The sequence below is a fragment of the Nothoprocta perdicaria genome, unplaced genomic scaffold (assembly GCF_003342845.1).
Source record: "Nothoprocta perdicaria isolate Ctin4 unplaced genomic scaffold, notPer1 scaffold_432, whole genome shotgun sequence".
In the NCBI taxonomy this organism is placed as follows: domain Eukaryota; kingdom Metazoa; phylum Chordata; class Aves; order Tinamiformes; family Tinamidae; genus Nothoprocta; species Nothoprocta perdicaria.
In genome coordinates this window covers 62,242-85,628 of record NW_020455680.1, presented here as the reverse complement: position 1 = coordinate 85,628, position 23,387 = coordinate 62,242, and the positions used below count along the sequence as shown (strand labels likewise).

The following is a 23,387-nucleotide window of genomic DNA, read 5'->3' as shown; positions in this document are numbered from 1 at the left end:
TGAGCTACTGGATTCCTAGCATAATAGCTTTTTTTCTGTTTTATAGTTATTGTCCATATGCATCCCGGTGCCTCTTGTTTCCTGACTTTAATTAGGCAGAAAAGTTGTAAGCAGAAGTGACTTCAGAATTTGTTTCTTATGGATGTCTCTTGTTTTACTCGATCACATTTTATTCTTGTAGGTAAATTAGCTTAGAGTTTCTCTAAATTCATTAATTGGGTTGCGTGATGGGAGAAATGGCTTTTTAATTAGTATCTGATTTTAGATGGATATTTCAAGCATATTTCAAGTTTTGTTTTACAAGGATTTGCTTTAAGAAGCAGTCTTGAACAATCATCCCATTGTCAGAGGAGTAACAACATATTCCTCCAAGCAATTCTTTGACTTTGGAAAGTCTGTGGAGAAGAGATGAAATAAAATTCTTTAGGGAATACTGACTTCTGAATATGTTTTGCTAGTGCCTGAAGTCAAAATATTGGTGACTAGTCCATTCTTCTGTATTACACAGCATGGTGTGCTAGTGACCAGCTAGCAGCTTGGATGGTGACTGCTGTAAGGTAAAGGTTGCTCTTCAAGGAGGATGAACTTAAAAAGCAACTCTGAGCWCCTAGAAAAATGATTTTGAGGCAAGAATAGCAGTGATTATGTTTTAAATGTTCTACCTGYTCTTCGTTTGTAAGAATTAAAACACGTTATTTGAAAACTATAAGTATTACTGCTTAACATATGCAGAATCACTTTCTCAATATTGACAGATCGAAGACATTGATTGATGCCTAGTTGTAAGAAGTGTCATTTTTGCTTCAAGCAAACTCTACTCATATTAAAACTGTCTTCCTTAAACTGCATGGTAAAAATTTCAGAAGTCACTTAACTTTCTAATATAGCATGGAGATTTTTGAAGTTATCTTGATGTGATAGAAGAGGAATGGAGAATGGCCCTGATAGGCATTGTAATGACATAGTTGGTAATAACTTCTCATTAATAAATTATGACTACTTTGCAGTTTCATATATATTTTTCAATTGCATATAGTCTGTTAGATTTGGACTTTATTTAGTCTTTGTTACAGATATTTATATAGCTTTAGTGCAAAGTGAAACAGTTTCTACAGGTTCTCTTCCAGAAAGAGCTACTGCTTGGAATCAGTTAGGCTCCTCTCTGCTTAAGAGGCAATTAAATAGAGACTTCGGTGTCTGCAGCAATTCTTTTGCTTATATACTTGTTTGTCTGTGATTAGGATGTTATTTTGGGTGCTGAATTGGAAAGATCATTTATTCCTGGATATGTGGTGAAGTAGTGAAGTATCAGAGGAGCAAATGGCATGGGAAGTGGTCAGAGTGACTTGCAGATCATGATAGGAAAATTGAATTCTCTTTTCTCTTGGTTTATCTTCTGTGTAGAGAAGCTGCACTCAATTGTGTGGTCAGTGATGTCCCCTCTGTGGGCCTCCCCAAAGAGGAGTTGTCAAACTAGTCTCCTGTCCTGTTGATCCAGCATAGAGAAGTAGGGTGCACTGTTTCTCCTGGATTGTAAGGATAGCAAGATAGCTAGATCTTGGATAGCAAGAAGAACGGGGAAATGGCAGAGCATAGCTTTCCTCTGCAGATGATGGACTACCACAGCAAAGGCTGTGATCTGTGGTGTCAGAGCTCCTGCTTACAGCAGTGGTCCCAAGCGTTGTTCCTTCCTTCCTTCCTTCCTTCCTTCCCAAGATAATATGGGGATCAGAGTCTTCCTCCTACCTGATCTGAGAGGGCATAAAACGTCAAAACGTTCACTTGCATGAGTTGGCAGGTGGTCAGTTGTTACTGCTGATGAGGTTTATATATCATATATTCATCCATATATATATATATACACAAATGTATATATTAAGGGTAAATAAAATAGATYTGTCTAAAGGCCTAGGAATTACATTGTTTATAAAATAGCACTGACTGGGTAACTGGCCTCTATCCAGTCAGTTTCTTAAAAATTAGATCTATAACGGTTTCTTTATCTTTGAAATTCTTTGATGGACTATCAGTTGTATTCACATGGGTAATCACTTGTCATTGGAATAAAATATTCCTTAAATTTCTACCTGAAGTATTAACTATTCTGAAAGGGAATTGACAGAAGGTCTATTTGACAATATTTTGGCAGCACTGCAAATACCAAGCATTGCCATAATTACTGCTTATTTATCTGTCTACTGTAGAAAACTGCAATGAAACAGATTTCAGCAGAACAGTCAGTACTGCTTTGTCAGCTCTTAGAGGTACCCAAAATGTGTTGGGGAAACCTGAAGTGAGAGTTTTGTCACAAGTTGTGTGCAGTGACACATAGTTTGCACTGTGACAGTGCTCCTGAAATTGTCAGATGTTCTTAATAGGAGAGAATGCTGAAGAGAAATGAACATGATAGCCTGTTTCCTGTATTAATTCAGCAGGTGAAGGTTATTCAGACCTTGCTCCTGCCTATTGCGCTACCCATGTTTGAAGAAGAAAATTTTTGGTAATGCAAATTTTAATTTTTTTTGTTGTTGTTAACTGGTATCGTTGAATAGCACTGAAGTATATATATATATAGTGTAAAAAAAAATCTGTTGAGGTATCAGGGATAAGTGAAGTGAAGGTGGAAAAAAAAAGCCACTTTTTTAGCAATAAGGAACATTGATCTAGTGAGTGGTGAAAAGGGATCCTATTTGAAGGTTTAATTAAACCCACTGAATTTTATTGATTTTTATCAATCATCAGGGACTGAGAGAGCAAGGTTCCAGAACACTTAGTGATCTTGACAGGGTAATTAAATACCTCAGGACTGTATTCTTAGGATAAAATTGAAGTGTTGTAGCAGATCTGAGGCAGCAGAAGAATTTGTCTTGGGGAAAAAAAAGGTGTGTGTGTTTCTCTCTCTTCTACAGGAGTTACATAAATGGTAATTATACAGTCTTTTAGCTRTGTTTAGCCTCTCTTCACCCCACATACGCTTTTTCACCCCCAAGTGAAACTTGTTCTTCCCAGAGACTTCAGTCCCCTCAGAAAGTTAATGTTATTCAACCAATTAACTTGAGCTATTTTAAGTATTTTGGATATTCCAGGGTAATAGAGAGATAATGCCTGTTGCAGGCATACTGCCGTCACTTTCTCTAAATCATATTATTGGACTAATCTGAAAACATGTTCAGCAGGCTTGCTGACAACTCTTGCAGGAGGTCCTTCTTGAACCTGCCTTGGACTTTCTGACCCAAAAATAGATGTGTTGTCATGGGTGGATGCTACTGTTTAAACTGACAGAGGACTTCAAGTACCACTTCGGATCCAAGCTGTGAACAACACTGTTTCCCTCACCAAAGAAAAAATACTGGGACCGATAATATATTTTCAGGTCCTCTGACATCCCCAAGCTGTGCCATTTAAACGGGGTGGGGGTTTTTTTTGCAGCTCTCAGATACTGCAAATATSAAGTATAGAAATTTCTTTAGACTTTTTCCTTAATTTCTTTATTTGTTTTATTTGTAAGAGTGTCTTTAATGTATAATAGTCACTGTGCAATTGTGAAAGCCCTGAGAGAACTTAATTGATGTCTGCTAAACTAATTACTTTCCATTTTTAAATGTTAAATACTAATTCTGAGCAGCTCTTACCTTTCAGTAGAAGATACTGCTACATGGATATCCTATCCATGGTAAAATGTCCTAGAGAAGTAGTAAGCACCATTTGACACATTCTTCAAACATTTCTGTAAGGGGTGTTTGGGGAGTATGGAACAATTAACGTGGGAGAGATCCAAACAATCTGATGCCCATGTCTCTCCCCAGCACCTCTCTGAACAGATATATGGAGAAGCTTAAATAAATATGTCTTCCATGGAGGAAAGAAAAACAGCTTCTCTTTGACTATGAAAATGGAAATAAACTGCAGACCACTTTTCAAAGATTTTGTTGTTCAGGATTGTGGTTTTTTTCCTGTGGAAGGTGTAGATTTTGTTCTGTGTACCTTTGTGCTATGAAGTACAAAATTGTTTACTCTTTAGTAGTGGGCGTGTCCGCAGTTTGTAATGCTGGTATTCAGTACTTGAATAAGAATGGAGTATTCTTCAAATGAGAAGAATGAAGTATGAAGGCAGACTTTGGAGGACTAAAAGTTAGGAGATGGGAAAAGTAGGAAAGTGTCTTTGTTCTAAATGCAAGAAGCATAGAGATTGGCAACCACACTATTTTAAATTCTTGCTTTGGTGTATTAAGTTTCTAAGAAACTTAAGTATTCTTATAAGTAACTATATGGGCATCATCACAAATTTTAAACACTGTCTGTGTTACAGTCCTTTCTAAGGAAAGGCAGTCAGCAGAGTTGCTTTTCTGTGACTCTAGGGCATAGTTCTCACTACCAGTTTCAATACAGAAGGTTAGTAAAATTAATTATCCACTTTCTCCTGAATGAAATAGTAAAATTATATTTTTATAAGCAAAAGTTTTACTGTCCTGAGCACTTCTGGGAGATCCTGTGGTTCTACTCTTGATTTCAATAGCATTTCTCATCTTTTTCTGGTTTTAATGTTCTAATAAATTTGTTTCCATTCACCAAATGACACTTCGGATCTCTTATGGACTCTTCTGACCAGGCCCTAGGAAAACCTATTTGGTGTATTATTTGTCCTCTTCCTCTGAATCACAATCTTAAATGGGTAATCTTTCTGGAGAAAGCCTATGATGGGAGAATGTTTGCCTGGTAGAAACATAGCTCTTGGTTCTCGTAAAGAAAGGTAGAATACAATCAAGAGCTAGGAACTAAAGCTGCCAACTGGAGTTGAAATAAGATACCAAATCAGAAGATCATCACGAAGATAATGCAAGGTCAATCTTCATGAACACTTAATCCAAAATCCATTGACTCATCTTCAGTGAATTTCGGAACCTTTGCTAGGAGGTGACTGTTGACTGCCCTTTTGTCTCTCACTCCACCTCTCCCAGGACACAGTTTAGGATAGTGCATGACCTGAGCGTTTCAAATCTGTATGAATTGTTAAGTATTCATACTCTGTTCCTTGCCAGAAGAAAATTGGATCCAAAGACCTTTCCATTGTCAAAATATTATCTAATGAGGAGAACTGTACATATTTTATTAGAAATCTTCTGTCTCTGTTGTCTGGCTTGATGGCAGTGAGGAAAATGAGTTAACTAATTGACAAAAGACAATGTTACCTGTATCACTGTACCTGTATTACTCCTCCAGCGGGGGAGTGCTCAGGTGTGTTAGGTAAGTCTTTGGCATGTAGGAAAAGATGTTGCCTTCCTGAAGAGGTATTTCCATGCTTCATATCAAAAGAAATAACTTGAGAAACAGCATTGGGTTATAGCACAAATACTCCTTGTGCTTAAGAATCCCTGCTTTTTCTTAAAAATACTTGACCTTGAGRATTAGAGAGCTGTGCCGCCATACAGAGGGACCTGGTCAGACTGAACAACTGGTCGGTGAGAAACTTTGTAAGCTCAGTAACAACGAGGGCAGGATCTTGCACTTGGGGAGGAATAACCCCGGACACCAGTACAGGCTGGGGACTGACCTTGGCATTGTGGTGGGTGACAAGCTGACCATGAGGCAGCAGTGTGCCCTGGTGGCCAAGGCGGCCAATGGGATCCTGGGGCGCATTAAGAAGAGAGTCTCCAGCAGGTCGAGGGAGGGGATCGTCCCCTTATACACAGCCCTGGTGAGGCCACGTCTGGAGACTGTGTCCAGTTCTGGGCTCCCCAGTACAAGAGGGATGTGGAGCTGCTGGAGAGAGTCCAGCGCAGGGCTACCAGGATGATCAGGGGCCTGGAACATCTGCCCTGTGAGCAAAGGCTGAGGGAGCTGGGCCTGTTCAGCCTGGAGAAGAGGAGGCTGAGGGGGGACCTCATCAGCGTGTATAAATACCTCAAGGGAGGCAGTGAGGAGGAGGAGGGGGTGGCCTCTTTTCAGTGGTGGCCAGCAACAGGACTAGAGGAAATGGCCACAAGCTGAGGCACCGAAAGTTCCACAGGAACTTAAGGAAACACTTGCTGACAGTGAGGGTGACAGAACCCTGAAACAGGCTTCCCAGAGAGGTTGTGGAGTCTCCTTCTCTGGAGATCTTCAAAACCTGCTTGGGGATTGAACTAGGTGATCTCTAGATGTCCCTTCCAACCTTAAGGATTCTATGATTCTATTATTAGCTTTTTGTTTATTTTTCAGCGTCTTAAAGTCTAATTGTTTCTAATGTCTTGCTGCTTTTTTAAGCCATCAGTCTTTTCATCCAAAATAAGACCTGCTTGTGGGTCTTAAAGCTTATGGCTTCTCTGTGCTGAATGGCTAACGCTTTAATAATAACTAAACTTTTTCTGATTCTGAAGAAATCTCAGAAATTATAGGAGAAGTAGTTTCAGTGGGATGCTACTAGCTGGTGACAAGCAAGGCCAGGTTCAGTCTGTCCTTGATGCTGAAGCATCTGATCATTGCAAAATAAAATTCTCATGGCTTCACRCATACTGGTTTCAGTGTAAGTTAGTGCTGCCTTTTACAATGGTTCCTGAGAATATTGCTGTAACACTTGCAAGTGTGTGAGTGTGTGTGTGTATCTATATAGGTATATAGATATATGTCTATATCTACAGATACACACACACTTAAGCTAAGTGGAGCTGAAACATCTGCCAGAGTTTCACTATGCCTGTGTTTTATTTTTGTCTGAACAGACTGCAATGCAGCTCCTTCAGTAGGGTTTTTTTTTGTTGCTTAAGCTAAAATGGATGCATTTATAAAGAACTGTTGGTACTCTCATGTTAAAGCGTAGCTTTAGCAAAGCCTGCACTGAATGCTTTATAAAATCCTTACTTGACACCTTAAAAGAAAATTGATTACTGTCTTGTGGGATTTAATTACCTTCAATAAAGTTMTTACAGGTAATATAAGCAATCAATTCACCATCTATAATAATAATAAGCTATATGGTAAAAAGGTAGAAGTACAGTAATAAGATGCCCATAAAGGTAATAATAGGAACTGATAAACTTAATTGTATGTCCTGATTCACTTTATTCTTTTCTGCCACTTCTTTTCTGCAACTGGTAGCTTTCACAGTTTAGTCTTGGAAATTTAGTCCCAATGATAACAGATGTCATGATAATGAACAATAATACCTAGATTTGGTATTTTAGTGTTTGTTTATATAGAGGCCAATGTTGTTCCCATCAGCTGCAAAGAACAGTGTAATGGAAAATTCCAGTAAAACTTTCTTTTAAGTTGTTATATTCAGATAAACTGTATTCTGTGTTTTACAGTGTGCATCATTGTTAAATAATTAAACTGTAGACTTTCTGGCTGCTTCTTGACTTACATTCTGTGGTTAATGGTTTTGATGCCTTGACAAGGTTAGGCAACCTCGATGTTTCTCCAGTAAATACCAACTGAAATAGCTGTGTTAACAACTATAGTTAAATCAGTGCATATATGTGTTGCATGAAACCTAACTATAAGCAAATAACTGCTGAAGTAATGAACTGTCAGAACGGCCAGGGAGATGAATCTGGAGATTCTCTGCCTGGAGATTCTCTGCCTTGTATTTATATAACAAGTGAAATAGTTGCGTGCTTTTATTTAATACATCTGTAATACACAGAAAAGCATATATGCATCCCCAAATAATTGCTGCTTTTCTGTAGAAGTTAGTTCTSTCTGTCAGTAGTATTTGGTGATACCACAGTATTTTACTTTGATTATGCTAAGTTTCATTGATCACAGATCAGTAAGAATATTTGGTTAGAAAAAGATTGAATTTCAGTTGTATTAGATATTTGAAGTTCCTTTCTCTTTCCAGACAGAATTTCTTGTGTTCATGAATTGCAGGACAGCTAGAAATAGTATTTGGCTGTTAATCCTGGAATATTAATTTAACTGATTTATATAATCATTCTTGTGCCTCGTGTGCACAGTTTTTCAGTATACATCAGTTCAGGAGCATGTTTTGTCTCTGAGGTGCTTTCTGTATAGGGTAATCYGTTTGCTGTTAATGTATTTTCTTAGCTGTGAAAAATAACTTGGAAAAATAACTTGGAAAGTTGGAAAGAAAATGACACTGAAAGTGAACTTATAATGGTTCAACTTATTGAAGGGGACAGCAGATATTTTGGCAGATTCTGGTTCTAGAGTTAATTTTCTAAACTAAGGAACGTTTTCAGTGGTATGGAAGGGTAAGAGGYAAAATAGTTTTTCATCTGGCTTCTTTGCTAAACTTTCTTATGCATTTTTCTTTATAAAGAAAACACCTCTGTTTCTGTTCAGAGAAAATGCTTCCTCCTCCGTAGTCTGATGTAGTGAACCAAAGTGTGTGAGCAGTGAGTAGCTGGATGAAAGGTCCCTGCGCTAGATTCAGCATATCTTTTTCTAAGCAAAGCACTGATGGAACTACTTATACAGCAAAATCTACGCAGTTTGGACTTTAAGCAATATTAAGCATATTGCATAATAGGGTAGTAGTTTTGAAAGGCCCTCTTGAACTTCAAGCTATTTTTAAAAAGCCCTTAATGTTGCACAAAAATGTTTTTCCAGAGTTTCTCAGTAGTTAAATGATGTCTGACCTGCAGTTGGGCAGTTTTTTATCTTTAATTATAAAGGTGAATCAACACTTTTGAAAAAGACCTGATGAAATAAATTAGCAAAGGAAAACTTACATGAGGCATATGTAGAACTGAACAAAAAAAAAAAAAAAAAAAAAAAAAAAAAATCAAGGTATCTTAATTGCATATTTTGGAAAAGAATGAAAAAACTTCCAGTAAAATTGAGAGGAGTCAGATTCATGCAACAGTCTTCTGTAGACTAGTAGTTCTAGACTAGCTTACTCATCAAGCTAAAGCCTAAGGACCCCTGCATCCACTAGCATTGTATTTTGCATTGTTAACAGTTCATTGAAAGTGCTGTTCAATTAGAAAATGGATTCTTTTGTGGAAAGAAAATAGATTCTTCCCTTCTGAATTTGGGGAGGGATAGGAAAAATCCTCCATAGGAAAGCAAGTAGAAACCATGCATTCCCAAAAATGCTTTTTTAATTGTCTCCAGCCTTACCAATAACTCCAGGTTGTTTGTTTCCATTTTGTCTTGGCATTACCTCCCGTTCAGTTTTTCTTGTCAAGTGTGGCATAGAGATTTATTTAAAAGGGGAAAAAAAAAAAAAACCAAAACACATAGCCATCTTGAGCAAGCTTTCTGAACAGTTTGGACTGTATGGGTGACTATGTAAGACATTAACATAAACTCACACCATGGTTTTCTCTCTGGTGCAGACTGTCTTTGTACCTGTGAATATGGTTAGTGTGTATGCTTAGCCTGCAGAAGACTAGGAGAAAGTCTCAGTGTTCTTTGAAACACAGGTACATTTGAAGGACAAGTGTTAATACATCCTGCATGCCAGATAAGATTGAGATAATACAGAATAAAAGGGGGGGGGAAGAAAACAGACTCCAAATTTGAAAGTTTTAGACTTCGCCTGCACAGTCTGTAATGCTAGTGGCTTTACTTCATGGAGGAGAAAAATGTWTTACCAAAACTTTTGTGTTAAACTGTGCCAAGAACTGATAAAATCATGCTACTTGATACAGCTGTCAAAAAATCTTCTGTAAAACTGGCAATTGAAGAGTAATTGCTGTTATCTTTGTCTCAATTGTAAGACCATGCTTTCATCTTCTTTTTCTGCAGTTCTGCTTGCACCTCAGTGTCCTTGACTTTCCAGATCCCTATCTAAACGGAGGACATAGTTGATTAAGCTAAAACTGTAAAATGCGATAACAGTAGCATCTCTTCCTTTCTTGCTCTGAAAGAGCTCATGTTACTGATGATATTAGGACTTTGTAGTAGTGAATTTTCTCGAGCACGTTTTAAGAAATAGGTATTACGTAGTGGAAATAATTTTGCCTTTCCTTAAGAACTAGTTAAATTTTCATCTGCCTTGTGAAATACTCTTGGGAATCAGGTCACATGCAGGTGCATGATTGTTGCTGTCATCAACTGAAACATCTGTTATCCTGTGTCTTGCTCCAAGTGATTTACAAGATGCTATCATTGCTCAAGTTCAAATAATACTAACTCTCAGTAGTATATGGAAATTCTATATTGTATGATGTTGTAAAGGGACCCTAGTCATCTTGCACTACTATAATTTTGATAGCATTCCTAATGAAGGATACATGTAAGTATAAATAATATTGTTATTGTGTGAACCGGCCTCTTGGAAAATAAGCCATCTTCGGTGTCTTCTAGAAGTAATGCTGTGTTTTATTGACTTTTGATTGAGTATACTCCCTACTTAAGGTCTAGGTTGACAAGAATCAAGTGGCAGTTTAATGATCAATTCCTGTCTGCCTTACAAAGGTGTATTTTCTGCTGGTACTGTACCTTGATGGGGGAGGAGGAGTAGAAAAAAAGGAGTAATTAAAAAATAAGTCCTGGAGAGATTTGAAGGGTGAAAAAATGAATTTATTCACATATGCTGCCTTTTGTGGTATTTTATGTCACAGATTTTTTAGGACCATTCTATTTAGCCATCTGTAGAAGCCATTCTTCATAGTCTGTGATGAAGATGATCCCTTGTGAGGATCAGAATAGTTCCTTTTTAAACATTTTRCACAGTGGAAGAACTAGATGATTTTTTTTGCTTATCCTATTGTATTTACACAGACTTCAAGGTATATTTTTTTGCTTCAAAAAAAGATCATTTTCCTGTGCAGGTTTTAGTGAGAAGTTCTCCACACTTCTTCTCAATAGGCTGTTTTCACAGCACCTCTTTCAGCGTTGAAGACTCTTAATTTTGTCCTTGCCTTTGAAGATAGTAAAAATGTTTTTGCATGGTGCTTTATGAGGCAGCAAGTCAAAAGTTCAGTCCAAAAGGACCTGGGGAGCTTTCACCCCTATTCACCATTTGCCTGGCAGAGATCAGCAGGCTTCTGAATAGCCCAAGTGCGTTCTGCAGCACCACTACAATTGCTAATTGTTCTTTTGGCTCTTACAGTTTTATTTCATTTGATACTGTGCTAAACGCTTGAAACGTGATCATTTGGGRTGAGGAAGTAAAAATAAACTTGCAAGGGCTTTGGATTGCCTTTTTCTGAATTCATGACCCTGATCCAAACTGAAGTCTTTGTTCTGTGTGTTTCTAATGATAATTAAAAGCAAAACTGCCTTCTTAAATCCTATTTTTAATTTTATAATTAACTGAAAAATAAAACTTCTCCATCAAGACTTGCTGGTTTATACACATAGCTTTTTGTCCTTAATGAAAATATWGCTTAGAATTGTGATTTATATCTTGAGTGTATGTAGTCAATTTCTGCTGTTGACCTATGCTGAATTTCTTTAATCAATACCAAGCATTGATTCCTGGAGGTATTGTTTTCACTTCTGACCTTTTAGAAAGAGAGCTTGATATTTTTTTTTTTTTTGGTGTTTGTGTTGTTTTTTTGTTGTTGTTTTTAACTTCCCCAAGGTTTCGTATGCGCGACCAAGCTCAGCGTCCATCAGAGATGCGAATCTGTATGTCAGCGGACTCCCAAAAACCATGACCCAAAAAGAACTGGAGCAGCTCTTTTCCCAGTACGGACGCATTATTACTTCCCGCATACTCGTTGACCAAGTCACTGGTAAGTAGGCAGTTCTGCATTCTCTCACCCTCCTTTTCTTAAAAGATTTCACCARTTAACACTTTACCTTTTGTTGCAACAGTTGTGCCTATAGAATGTGTGAAAGGTGTATGTGGGCCAGAAAATGAATTTTTTTTTTTTGTTCGAGCTCATAAATATACATGGACAGAAATAGACTGCAGTGTGCACTGAGTCATCTTGAGTCATTTCCACCCTGAAGGTGCAGCTTTGAAACCTGTTCTTTGGCTTGTAATAAATTTACRGCTGCTATAATCTCTTCCAAGCTGCTGGTTTTTGGGAGGGGAAAAAAAAAAACCTTCCCTATGCTACTCATGAAATGCTATTAAACACTTTTATATACATATATATGTGCGCATATATAAAATATATTTGTTTGATTTAGAGCAGATGCTGTATGCACTCCTTTTCAATACCATTATGTTAACACAAATCTCAATATTAACACACAATGTTTGTGGGATTTCTATGTAGTGAGACAAAGAGGTAGAGAAAGTAAATTTGAAGGCAAAATAGTAACTTAGAGAAGTCAGAATCTGCAGKTCAGGCTCCCAGGTTTTTAGTGTGTTCTCATATATTCATGCCCAGAAGTGGTATGATTTGACTAATGGCCAAAGGAAGTAAATATAACTCAGCTTGTAAATATTTGCACTGTTAATTCTGAATACTCATAAATCTTAGTATGTGCTACTTGCTTCTCTGGCATAGCTTCTCTGTTCAAGCTTTAGTTTTTTCTTAAATTATTGAGATGGTGATTTGAAATGGTATGAGTAATAAGGTTGTGACAAACAGATGAAAAATGCAAAGTTGAGGCTGTGACATATGCCTCTTAAGTCTTTCTTACGCCCGTTCATTGTCTTCTTGATGGTTTAAATTGTCACTATTTATGAACAGAATATATTTCCTGTCACAAATGTCTTTCTTTAGTGAGGACAACCAAAATGCCAGAAGCTCCTGAACAGATTAAAGAATACTGTTTTGCATACCTTGCTGTTCAGCTCTAGTGGCTTTAATATTAAATTGGCTCAAGCCGATTAATCAGCTTTTATTTTACTCAAACTACAGTATGAATTTCAAAATTTGACTTTCCTAAGTCCTTTTCCAAATTTTGCTGATACTCTTTTATTTTCTTTTTGTTTTTAGAAACATTTAGATTAGAAACTTGTAGATTTAGAAAGAATCCATAACCTGGGTACTTTGAGCACATGACTGGCAAAGTCATACAGTGGTTTGAAACTGAATGCTTGCTTTAAAGAAATAAACAGTGATTGATAAAACAGGACAGTAATTCTCATTACTGTAATCTAGAACCTGCACTTCTTTTTTTCTGTTTAGTGTATTCTCTCCAATTTCAGCTTCAAGCGATGCTATAGGAGACCATAAGCCAAGTCYTGCAGCTAGGAAGTAGATGGCTTAACCTATAAACTGAATAGACAGTACAGTGCAGCTTTTTCGGAAATCCTTTTCCTCACCATCTCTTGACTCCTTCCCTAAATCAACTTGTTTCAGATTTACCCTTCAACTGCTTGTGTCTGCATTTTCTTCACTGTATTTCCCCTTGCCTTTCTAAGCGTTCTTCCTAAACTCTTCATCCAACAGCTCTGGAATCACCTAAAAATAAGTTTGTTAGTAGTGAAGTCTTACTTCTATGAACAAATGGTTGGGTTTATGGAGCAAGTAGGAGAAAGGGAAGAGAAATTGTCTTAATAGTGAACACTCTGGAGTCTCTGAGCTAATTACTGTGTGCGTTCTTCATCCTGTGCAGGAGTATCCAGGGGTGTGGGCTTCATCCGTTTTGACAAGCGCATTGAAGCAGAAGAAGCAATCAAGGGTTTGAATGGCCAGAAGCCTCCAGGTGCCACAGAGCCCATCACCGTAAAGTTTGCAAACAACCCAAGCCAAAAAACCAACCAGGCCATCCTCTCCCAGCTGTACCACTCTCCAAACAGGAGGTATCCGGGACCGCTTGCTCAGCAGGCTCAACGTTTTAGGTAAATCTTACTTAGGTGTGAATTAACTGCTGCAAGCCTCCTGGTCCCAGGGGGTCTATCAGCATGTGTTCCCTGCTGCTTCCTCCCCCTGCTTGCCAGACCTCCTTGTGGGTAAGCAGCCTGTAAAAGTTCTGAACTTTTACAGCTATGTTCCAGAAATAGTTAGCAGAAAAGCAGATTACAACTCTTCACTGTCTAATAAACCTGCTTAAAGATATTTTTAAGGTTCTGCTTATTTACCTGGATGTTTTGTTGATACAATGTGTGAATTGAGTAGCATTGACCTAGACAGCTCAGTATTCTTAACCCTGTACCATGTCACAGCCAACTACTTTCCCCTGGTCTTTCCTCTGTCTGTGTGAAGAGTTTTCAATTCTGCACCTAGCTAGTTAGCAATGTAAATCTGGCCTGCCACATGCTGTAAAAATCCACATTTTTAATGGAAGTGACTTCCAAGATTTTCTGCAGCCATCTTTTATTTCCCAAAGTGTCAACTATGACCATAGTTGCCCATAATATTAAATGTGTTGAAAAGGGACAGCTTGTGAGAGCAGAGAGAAACAAATATTGTATTATCTACATTCATGAGTCAAAACAGGCTTCCTTCAGTGGTCCTGGTTACTTCCTTCTACCTCCCACCTCTGRGCTGTGTGATAAGAATGGATTAAAYGTTATTACAGGGAAACACTTCATTTTTCAAGAAATAAAGTTCATCTGGCAGTTAAAAAGGTAATGAACTGTACTTTGAAGGCTTTACATCAACAGCCCCTAAGTGCTAGGCTTAATGTGCAAATAGAGTTCATGGACTGTGCTTCTGGCACAATTTCTGCATCTTATTCAGCTTTGCAGCCTTGAGGTGCCCTGCAGGTGTCTCACCAGTGTGATGATGAGCCSTGATGTAGGCTGTCTTCCTTGGGGGAAGAGATAACTGGTTTTGTTCACTACTGGGTAAATTTTCATACATTTCCTTAGGGAATAAAAAGAGTTGACTTAGGCGGGGTGATACATATTTAATAAAAGTAGGCTTTCCCTCATTCCATAGCTAGGCCCGCCTGGTGTGGAGCACACCGATAGGATGACCTGGAATGTACTGCACTGAAGAAAGATCATGAGGGAGCTGTTGTATAGACTTGAAAAATAAAATTGCTATTAAGACCTGTGTGTTAYAGCATTCAACGTCTTGCAGCAGGAYTGGCCTGCGYTCTGAGTGTGCCTGCATCTGGATGCTAAACTGTGTTCAGTGGTACTGATACCAAATAGGGTAGCAGTGGGAGAAAAGCAGTAGGTTTCAAAAGAAATGCACTTAAATACAGATGTCTGTTGCAAATAGTAAAAATCCTCTGACTGCTTTTTGTTTAGATGGGACCTAAAACTCTTTGCAGTTCTGGCATATCCATAAATAACACACGCCCTACAAAACTGAGTATGGAGACCTTGTTGTGTTTCCCTTTGTAGTCCTTTAAAGAGCACCTTTGCCCATGTACTTCCACTAGAAATTTTTTYCCAAGACTCTTGAGTTTGCTTGAAACAATCCAAGAAGGGATATGACTTGCCCCACTTGAGAGTAATGACAACAAAGTTCACTGAGTAGATGCTGAGTGTCTAGTGTATAAGAGGGAAAAACCTCTTCTACTTGTGTATTTTAGGACTTTACTTACTTGCYGTTGCAGCAGTACTGTAGCTGTGCTGACCACAAGGTTCAGTGGCAGAGGTAACCTCTTCAGTTATGCCTCTCACATTTGAAAATTTGTCCTACTGAAATGTTAGGCTTCAACAGCTCAATTGATAGTGATTTGAAAATGCATAGTTGAAGTAAACCCCCATGTTGTATCAAAGGGAAGAATGTGGGTTATTGTAGGTATCCTTTTCAATTCATTTTTGCCAGTAAAAATCTTGAATTGAACTTTGAAAAGCAGCTGAATGTCTTTGTGCCCTGCAAGGAGAGCAATTTTAAACATCTTTAAAAATTGTTCAGGAAATGCCGCTTGATTTTAACTGCAACTCTCTAAAGGTTTAAGTCATCCAAACAACTTAAACTTTGTCATGGCTGCASTGTTACTATATGGAGTCTTCAGTTTGGTGTCCTACAGCAAAGATCTGTAAGTCCCTACCTTTTRTCCTGTTGCTGGGCAGCACTAGGAAGAGTCTGGCTCAGTGTTATGCTCTCCCTTCATCAGATATTTATATTTGTTGGGAAGGTCTCTCTTCTCCACACTGAACCCAKGAGTTCTACATGAGTTCTGTCCACCTCTTATCCTATGAGAGATGCTTCAGACCTCAGTCATTTCTGTGGATGTCCATCTTGTCCTGGAACCAGCCTCACCAGGGATGGACAGAGGGGGAAGTCTGTGGTCTGTGGAAGCAGTTCTAGCACAGCTAAAAATTAATTAATTTCAGATTAAAAGTGAACCTTTGTTTTCAAAACTCATCTTGTGCAGACAAACTTTCAGCAAGACATTCCCCGTATTTGGATGTGCTTGGCATGTTTGAGCTTTTCCTAGAGAAAATCGGGGCTTCTTTGTAGAGAAATGCTTCTTGCAGGAGCTGTTTAATCTTCTTTAAGGCTGTTTCTGAGACTGTTGGAGTATTGTGTATTCCAGGTATCAACTAGAAAACCTTAAAAGCATTGCATGTGGAAYTGTGTACTAGGGAATGATGAGGGAAACATGGGGAAAGCTTATAATTTATTAGTATAAAATTTAGCAGTTATTGATACCCTAAAATTGTTCTTTCAATGGATGTTCTAACACTTGCTCCTCTTAAACCCTGTGTCTGTATGATTTGTGATTTGTCTCTTTATAGGATCAGATGAGTCAAATTGATCAGAAACAAGTTTCTGGTCTGGAGAATTTCACTGAGGCTGCTCATTGCCTGCATTTATACTAATGCTGTTATTTGACTAACTCAACTACCTGTAGCCAGACACTTTCTGAACCAAATTACGGAGTCATGGACAGATTGCACAGAAAAGCAGCATTGCGTTACTGTGTTTCATATATATATATAAATATAAATAGTATGCTGATACTTTTCTGAATTGTGGTACTGAAGTTTTGCATCCTTCTCTGTAGAATATAATGCGAGGGGAATATATGAATTTTCCTTAAGATTAGGCATGGAAAAGTCTGAAGACTAAAACACTTTGCTAAATGTTTTGTAGGTTGGACAATCTGCTGAACATGGCTTACGGAGTAAAGAGGTAATGAAGAATCATTAGATTAATAATAATTTAGTTATTGAATCACTAAAAAGTATTTTGAATGTTTCTTTTTCTAGTAAGGCTAATGATGGGCTCTCTTGCTTACTGAGGCTTGCAGGTGAAATKGTTCACTTCAGTGCATTTCACATGAACGAAAAATCTGGCAGCAGACTCAGGGGTTTCCTGCTTGCAGTGTCTTAYTATAATCCCTATTATTGTTAACAGCATGTTTTTATTCTGGTTTTCTAAATGTTTCTTATTTCTGCCAGACTTAAACTTGTTCCCCACTTCTGTACAGCATTGCATTATGTATGTGGCAAAAATGCTTGCAATGCTTATTAATCTGCTGAGGTGTTTATGCAGATTTATGAAAAGTGTTGTGTTGTTTACTCATTTTGACAGAAATGTCTGTGAACAGACTTCTTATGGGTTTTGGTTTTGGGYTTTTCTTTGTTTTCTCTCTTCAGTAGGTTTCCGCCCATGACTATTGATGGCATGACCAGTTTGGCTGGCATTAATATCCCTGGACATGCAGGAACCGGGTGGTGTATTTTTGTGTACAACTTGGCCCCGGACGCTGATGAGAGCATCCTGTGGCAAATGTTTGGACCCTTCGGAGCGGTAACCAACGTGAAGGTCATCCGTGACTTCAACACTAACAAGTGCAAAGGTTTCGGGTTCGTGACCATGACAAACTATGATGAGGCAGCTATGGCGATAGCCAGCCTCAATGGGTACCGCCTTGGGGACAGAGTGTTGCAGGTCTCCTTCAAAACAAACAAAACGCACAAAGCCTAATTATTCTCAGTGCATTAATATATGAAAACTATACGACAAAGGCAATTTAAGAGAATCTTTATAGTGTCTTTGTTGTAAGTCAGTGTGGAAATGGGGATAAAATAACTACTTAGCATCCTAAGAATATGTGAGATTTTTTATTGCTAATATTTGAATTAAAACTTCTTAAATATCTTTTGTGTTTGAATATTGACAAGAGGTACAGGATTTTTACCTGTTACAATGCATTCTATTGCCTTCTTTGAAGAAGGTGAACCTTTTAAAATGTTTCAGCTAAGGGAAGTTTTTCTTTTACATAATTGCCTTGAACCTATGAGTAAATATTGAGGCTTTGTGTTACATTTCTGGAGGAGTTTTTCTTATGTTGTATGATTTTGTGATTAGCCTTGTTTAATTTACACTTTAATGCATTGCTGTTTTGTTGTTTGAGACATATTGAAGTTTACATTTTATTTATAATGTTATAAGCAGTATTTATTTTGTATTATCATTTGGGTTGGGGAACGGGAACACATTATAAAAGCTTATTGTAAGAGTACTGGAGAACTTTTCGTAAAGCAGTACCTTGCCAAAGAGATAAGAGCCTCTTTGATGTGGGTTTAAAAAAAAGCATCTATATTTTTATAAAAAAAAAAAAAAAAAATTTGGAGAAACTTTTTACTGGTCCTGGAACAAATATTTTGACTTGAATACTTTGAAAAATTTCTTCATATGACACCTAGTGAGCTTTGAGAACTTACCAGGAAGCTTGCAGTTGTGGAGGGAAACTTTGGAAGACTTATGATGTGGAGGTACTTTTGAGATCTTTGTATTAAGATGTAGAGTCAATGGGRTACACTGTTGGTTTCATTTGTGTAATCATCAGTGAGTCTTCGGTCATCCTGGTTATTAAGTGTTAGGTGGCTCACATTAATCTGTGATTTTTGAAACTAATTAAAATTTTAAAAGTATATAAAAAGCGAGAAGGAAATTTAAAATGCTGAGACATAGGGGAAAAAAAAAATCTGTTCTTCCTAAAGAATTCCCTTCAGATAGAGCTCATGGTGTTTAGTGATGTACTTGCTATTGTTTGAAGAATTGTTTTGTCTTAAAAGGCATTGTGTGTGGTTTGCACGGTAGCAAACCACCTGAATTGGTCTGGGTTGGGCACATTGGAGGTATTTGGAAAGTTGTGTTCAAAGCTAACACCTGAGCTTTGTGTAATGTAAATAAGAACCTGAGTTATGAATCTTTCAGCTGATTTCGGTTTTAGTTTTATTTTTTTGTTTACATGACAAGTGATGTTCAAGTTTTGAATGTTTCTATATCAGTTTATTTCTTTGTAAATGGCATTAACATTGTTACTTGAGGTCTGCTTATTCATTTTTGTTGTCCTGAGGACTTGAATTTAAAGTGCATCAGATCTGTTGCTATTTTTGTCTGTAGATAGTCTAGCTTCAGCTGTTTATGGTGATGCTACACTTTCGTTTATAAGTATGTTTGTGGTAAAATGAGTATAATCATAGGTTTTGAACAAATTTCCTTAATTTTTTTCATAAGAGAAGAAAATAAAACCTGTATGCTCTTGAAATTTAACTTTGTATGATGCTTAAATCACTATTTGGGGAAATAGTAAAAGTCTTTACCATGTATTAAAAAAATTTAAGAGGGAAAAAAAGACAATATTTTCTGATTAGCATCTAGCTTATAATAAATTTTTAAAACAGCTGAAGGTTTTGATGCCTTCACCAGGATGCACTGACAACTATATAGTTACGTCCTGCTTTTTGTATAAACTGAGATGCTCATATGCTTCCCCTTTAGAAAAAGCAATGTGCTATGCATAACATAGTTGTACATTTATCTTTGCAGTTGCTTTTGGTTCTTATTCTTTTAAATTGTAGTTAAAAATCTTTTAGTATAGTACAGTACCTATACTGTAAAGCGCGTGCTAAAGTGAATAAGCGAGTTTTCATGCTGACCCACTCAATGCTATTAAAATCAATTGGCTACCTGAGCACTTTTACATTCCTAGGTGCATTAGAGTGTTAAAGCTAATCCTTTGCACACACAAAAATGTATATATTAGAGAGGAGGAAAAAAATGAAGGAAAAAAAAGACTTGCCAGTGTCAGGAAAACAGTAGCTACCTGCTTCTTTCCTATACTACTGCATCAAACCAAGGCATTGATGAGAAGGCATGTAAATTGGGCTTCACTTTACAGTGTTTATCAGAGCACTTAGTAAAATGTAAGGCTGGTATTTATTTGAAGTTGTATAGTATGACTTTATTCACATCTGTTGGAATAGAAAATATGTTCTGTTGAGTATTTAAGAGGCTGTACATGTTTTCTTTTGTGTTTGGATCCTTTGTACCTTTTCACGTTCAGTACATCAATAAACAAAGTTGAAGGGAAAACTGTGTCGTTGTAAGTCCTTTGACATGTCCTCTGCCTTAAAGGGAATGCAGTCTAGGCAAAAAGTTCATGGTCAAGATCCCAAATTGGGTGTCCGTTTTAATTCTTTTTTTTTTTTCTTTTTTTTTTAATTTAGAGCTCCAGTTAACAACAAATCGGTGAAAGACACAGAGCTGGGTACCAGCTCTTCTGTTTTAGAATCAATTCCAGACATTTGTACTTGAGCTTTATGTGCAGGACAACAAATGAGGAGTGTTAAACATAGTGTAGTGTTGGAAAAGTAGTTGTCTGTCTAGCAGCCATTTATTTGGTATGCTTAATGTATTTTATTAGGATAAATACAGAGGATGTGTTTTATTCTTTACTGTGGTGACCACTTGATTGCTATGTTAATTTCTGGGCTCCATGAATTAGAAACATGCTGGTACTGAACTTCACTTTCTCTTGCATTCTCCCCTTCCTGACTCCTGAAGTTCTTAAATTTGGAATTCTTGACTAGAAATTCTTAAATATAAATATTCAGACTCTTGCTGTTTGAAAGCACCAGTACTCCTGGTCTTGCTGATTTGTTTAACAAATGAATGGGAACAAATGTCCACTAGTATAATACAGCTCCAAAACCTGGTATATGGATATCATAGCTTATTACGATTATTATTTTTATTTTAAAGATCTTAGCTTTCTAAATCAAACATTACAGTAAGAATTAAAGGAAAAGAAAATGTTGTAGTGTGCAGCTTCTCCCATTGACAGATAGTGTTCCAGCCARGTTTATTTGGAGGGATGGGTTTGTAAGTCACTGAGCAAAGATGAGTACTTCATGGTACCTAATAAGTCATAACCAAAGTGATAACACACTAATTCTTTGCTTCACATCCAGAAGTAAAATTTGCTCTTTGTGCTCTTTGACTCAAAGGATATATGAAGCTTGGCAGCAAATAGTGTTTTGGAGCTAATGTTCCATCACAGTTATCTACATTTTTAGGTTGTATGCTTTTTTTTTTTTTGGAAGGCTGACCTTAGTTCTAAACTTAAACCAGTTCGAGGAAAGTATAATCAGTTAAGTTCAGTTATTTTTTTAATGTAGCAATAAGGGCAAAATAYGTTTAATTGTCTTCAGTTTAACTGAGCACCTCAGGGTTTGGGAGTTGATGAATGAAAGAACCTAATTTATAGCAATAGTATTTTTCTCTCTATTTTTAAAGCTTTAAAGCTAAAAGTAAGTTAGAAAACTTGAAACTGCTTCACAGGATGTGACAGAGGAATGTTACTTCCTTTTGAAGTGACTCAAGTATCTAAATATATAAGAGCTCCAGAAACACCTGTGAACATCTCTATGGGATCCACAGCAGGAGATGGGTAAGTCATGAACCTRGTGTAGTAGTGAGGAGCAGGGGCACATATGTTAGCTGAGAGACTGATGGAAGGGGSTTGTTTTTGCAGAAAAAAAGTGTGTTTATATACGAAGTCATCACTACTGGGGAGTCTGGCATGCTCTGTGTTGCTCATCAGCTGACTGGTGTTCCAGAGATGTTTGGAGTTTCATATCTGGTTTGTCATTTAACATCAGCTCTGTCCAAGGCTAAACAATGTCTGAGAATGGTGAGCTACTGATGAAAAAGCAGTAACAGCTACAGAATTCCYTGAGAAAATATGTCTCTGTATTTGTAAATGCAATTCATATTGAACACCTAGAATTGTTAGTGTTCATGCTGTAACTGTGTGGAATCCGAAGTGTTGAGAAATACTCCATGTGAGGTAGAACAATATCCAGAAACTGGGCTATTTTATCCTTGCCAGAAAGTAGTAGTCTGGCATGTTCTTTTAAGCTGGACTTGTAGTCCTGCCAGATAGCTGCACTCTGAATTTGTGGGGGAGTTCAGTTTTCTTGTTTTTCTGGTTTTTGTTATTGTTTTCTCCCAAACTATACCATGTTATATGTGCTACTCCTACCTGCAAAACCGATGCTAGAAAGACCAATCTTTTGTATCAGTAAAAATGTGAAATGGTGTAATATTAGCTTATGAGAGGTCATCTGGTCAGGCAGCTTGAAATGAAGCAGCTGAAATGAATGAGTGGGAGTCAGGTCTCTGTATGAGAGCAGGTGTCCATGTGCACTGTGCTAGAGTGTAGGAAATGTCTGCTTGGGAAAGAGAGGAATTTAATCTGAAAGGCTCAACTTTTTTGGCCATGCTGGGAATAGGAGCTTAAAASGTTAAGGGTCATAGCCTTCTGCTTTCTTGTGCTTTAAGGTTGTCATTGGCAAGATACTATTTTTTTATGTAGTAATCAGTACTTCTGAAAYGTAGACTATTTGCCAACACGCCTTTAAAAAAATTTATATCTAAATACATATTTTCTATATATAAAAAACATTGATTTCTTCATGTCTGCTTATCTGAAAAAATCAGTGTTACCTTTTAGAAAGGAAAGGAATTCCCTTGCAGCCTGTTTTATTTTAGACCTTAGGTGGAGATATGCCAAGATGGAGCACTTTTTCCCCACTAATATTTGTGCCATTGTAAAAATATACAAAGAGAAAAAGTGTTATCACAGACTACTTATTTATTCTGTCCTTGGTTTGCATTGTCACTCAAACCRTTCAGTTGCATCCTGCACTTTAAGATTGTCTCTTCTATTTGACAGCTTGTGTTTTCTGTCTCAGAAGTTACGACTCTGTGACTGGAGTCAACTCCTGATTGAAGCTGTTTTTCGGGAAGAAAGTGACATGTTGCACTGGGCATTGCAAGCAGCAGCTGCAGTATCTATTTTTATTTCCAAAAACTCATGTTTGCTAGCAAATGCAAATATTGATAATGTACAGGAGTTTTTTTCCTAAGAAGTATGGACAAAAAACCATTTAATCATGAATTTTTTTTTAGAGTAACTGTACTGCCTGATGTAAATACCTTATTTTGCCCATATAAAAGAAAAAGTATGGGCTCCCTCCAGTCTTACTCATTGTGTTGTCACTCAGCAGCCCCAAGTTAAAAAAACAGAATATATGCTATGCTGTAATGCATAAACTAAAACCTCTATTTCCAGAAATKTTAGCTGCGTGGAAGTCACAACAGGAAGAAGGTGAACTACCATTGTGGCTTTGAAAAATTAATGGCAAATCTTGTAATAGAATTCATGTTTCTWGCCACGTTGTTCAGATCCTCTCATCCCAAACCAAAACCTGATGAGTATAGATGRCCACTTCTTGTCAGAGGGTCAAGGATCAAGCACTGACCAAAAGGAGGAGTTCATGAGCACAATGAATCTTCAGATGACCTTTGAAGATCACTAGCATTTCTCATTTCAGGAGTCATTCACCTTACCTCTTTGGCTCGATATCCCTTTCTCTTGGAAAA

The 23,387-nt window shown here is 37.4% G+C and overlaps 1 protein-coding gene across 6 annotated transcripts in view; it reads left to right on the top strand.

Moving 5' to 3' along the window:
* ELAVL2 (ELAV like RNA binding protein 2) overlaps positions 1–19,632 on the top strand; it is a 62,840-nt gene extending 43,208 nt beyond the window's left edge. For 4 of the 6 annotated variants that reach the window (XM_026046324.1, XM_026046321.1, XM_026046327.1 and 1 more), the window contains 4 exons: positions 11,477–11,630; positions 13,414–13,639; positions 16,800–16,838; positions 17,306–19,632. In XM_026046324.1, the coding sequence (XP_025902109.1) occupies positions 11,477–11,630; positions 13,414–13,639; positions 16,800–16,838; positions 17,306–17,636 (750 nt within the window). In that variant the 3' untranslated portion in view covers positions 17,637–19,632. The remainder of the gene's footprint in view (positions 1–11,476; positions 11,631–13,413; positions 13,640–16,799; positions 16,839–17,305) is intronic. The other 2 variants (XM_026046326.1, XM_026046323.1) reach the window with 1 other exon arrangement.
* Positions 19,633–23,387: the final 3,755 nt, after the last annotated feature.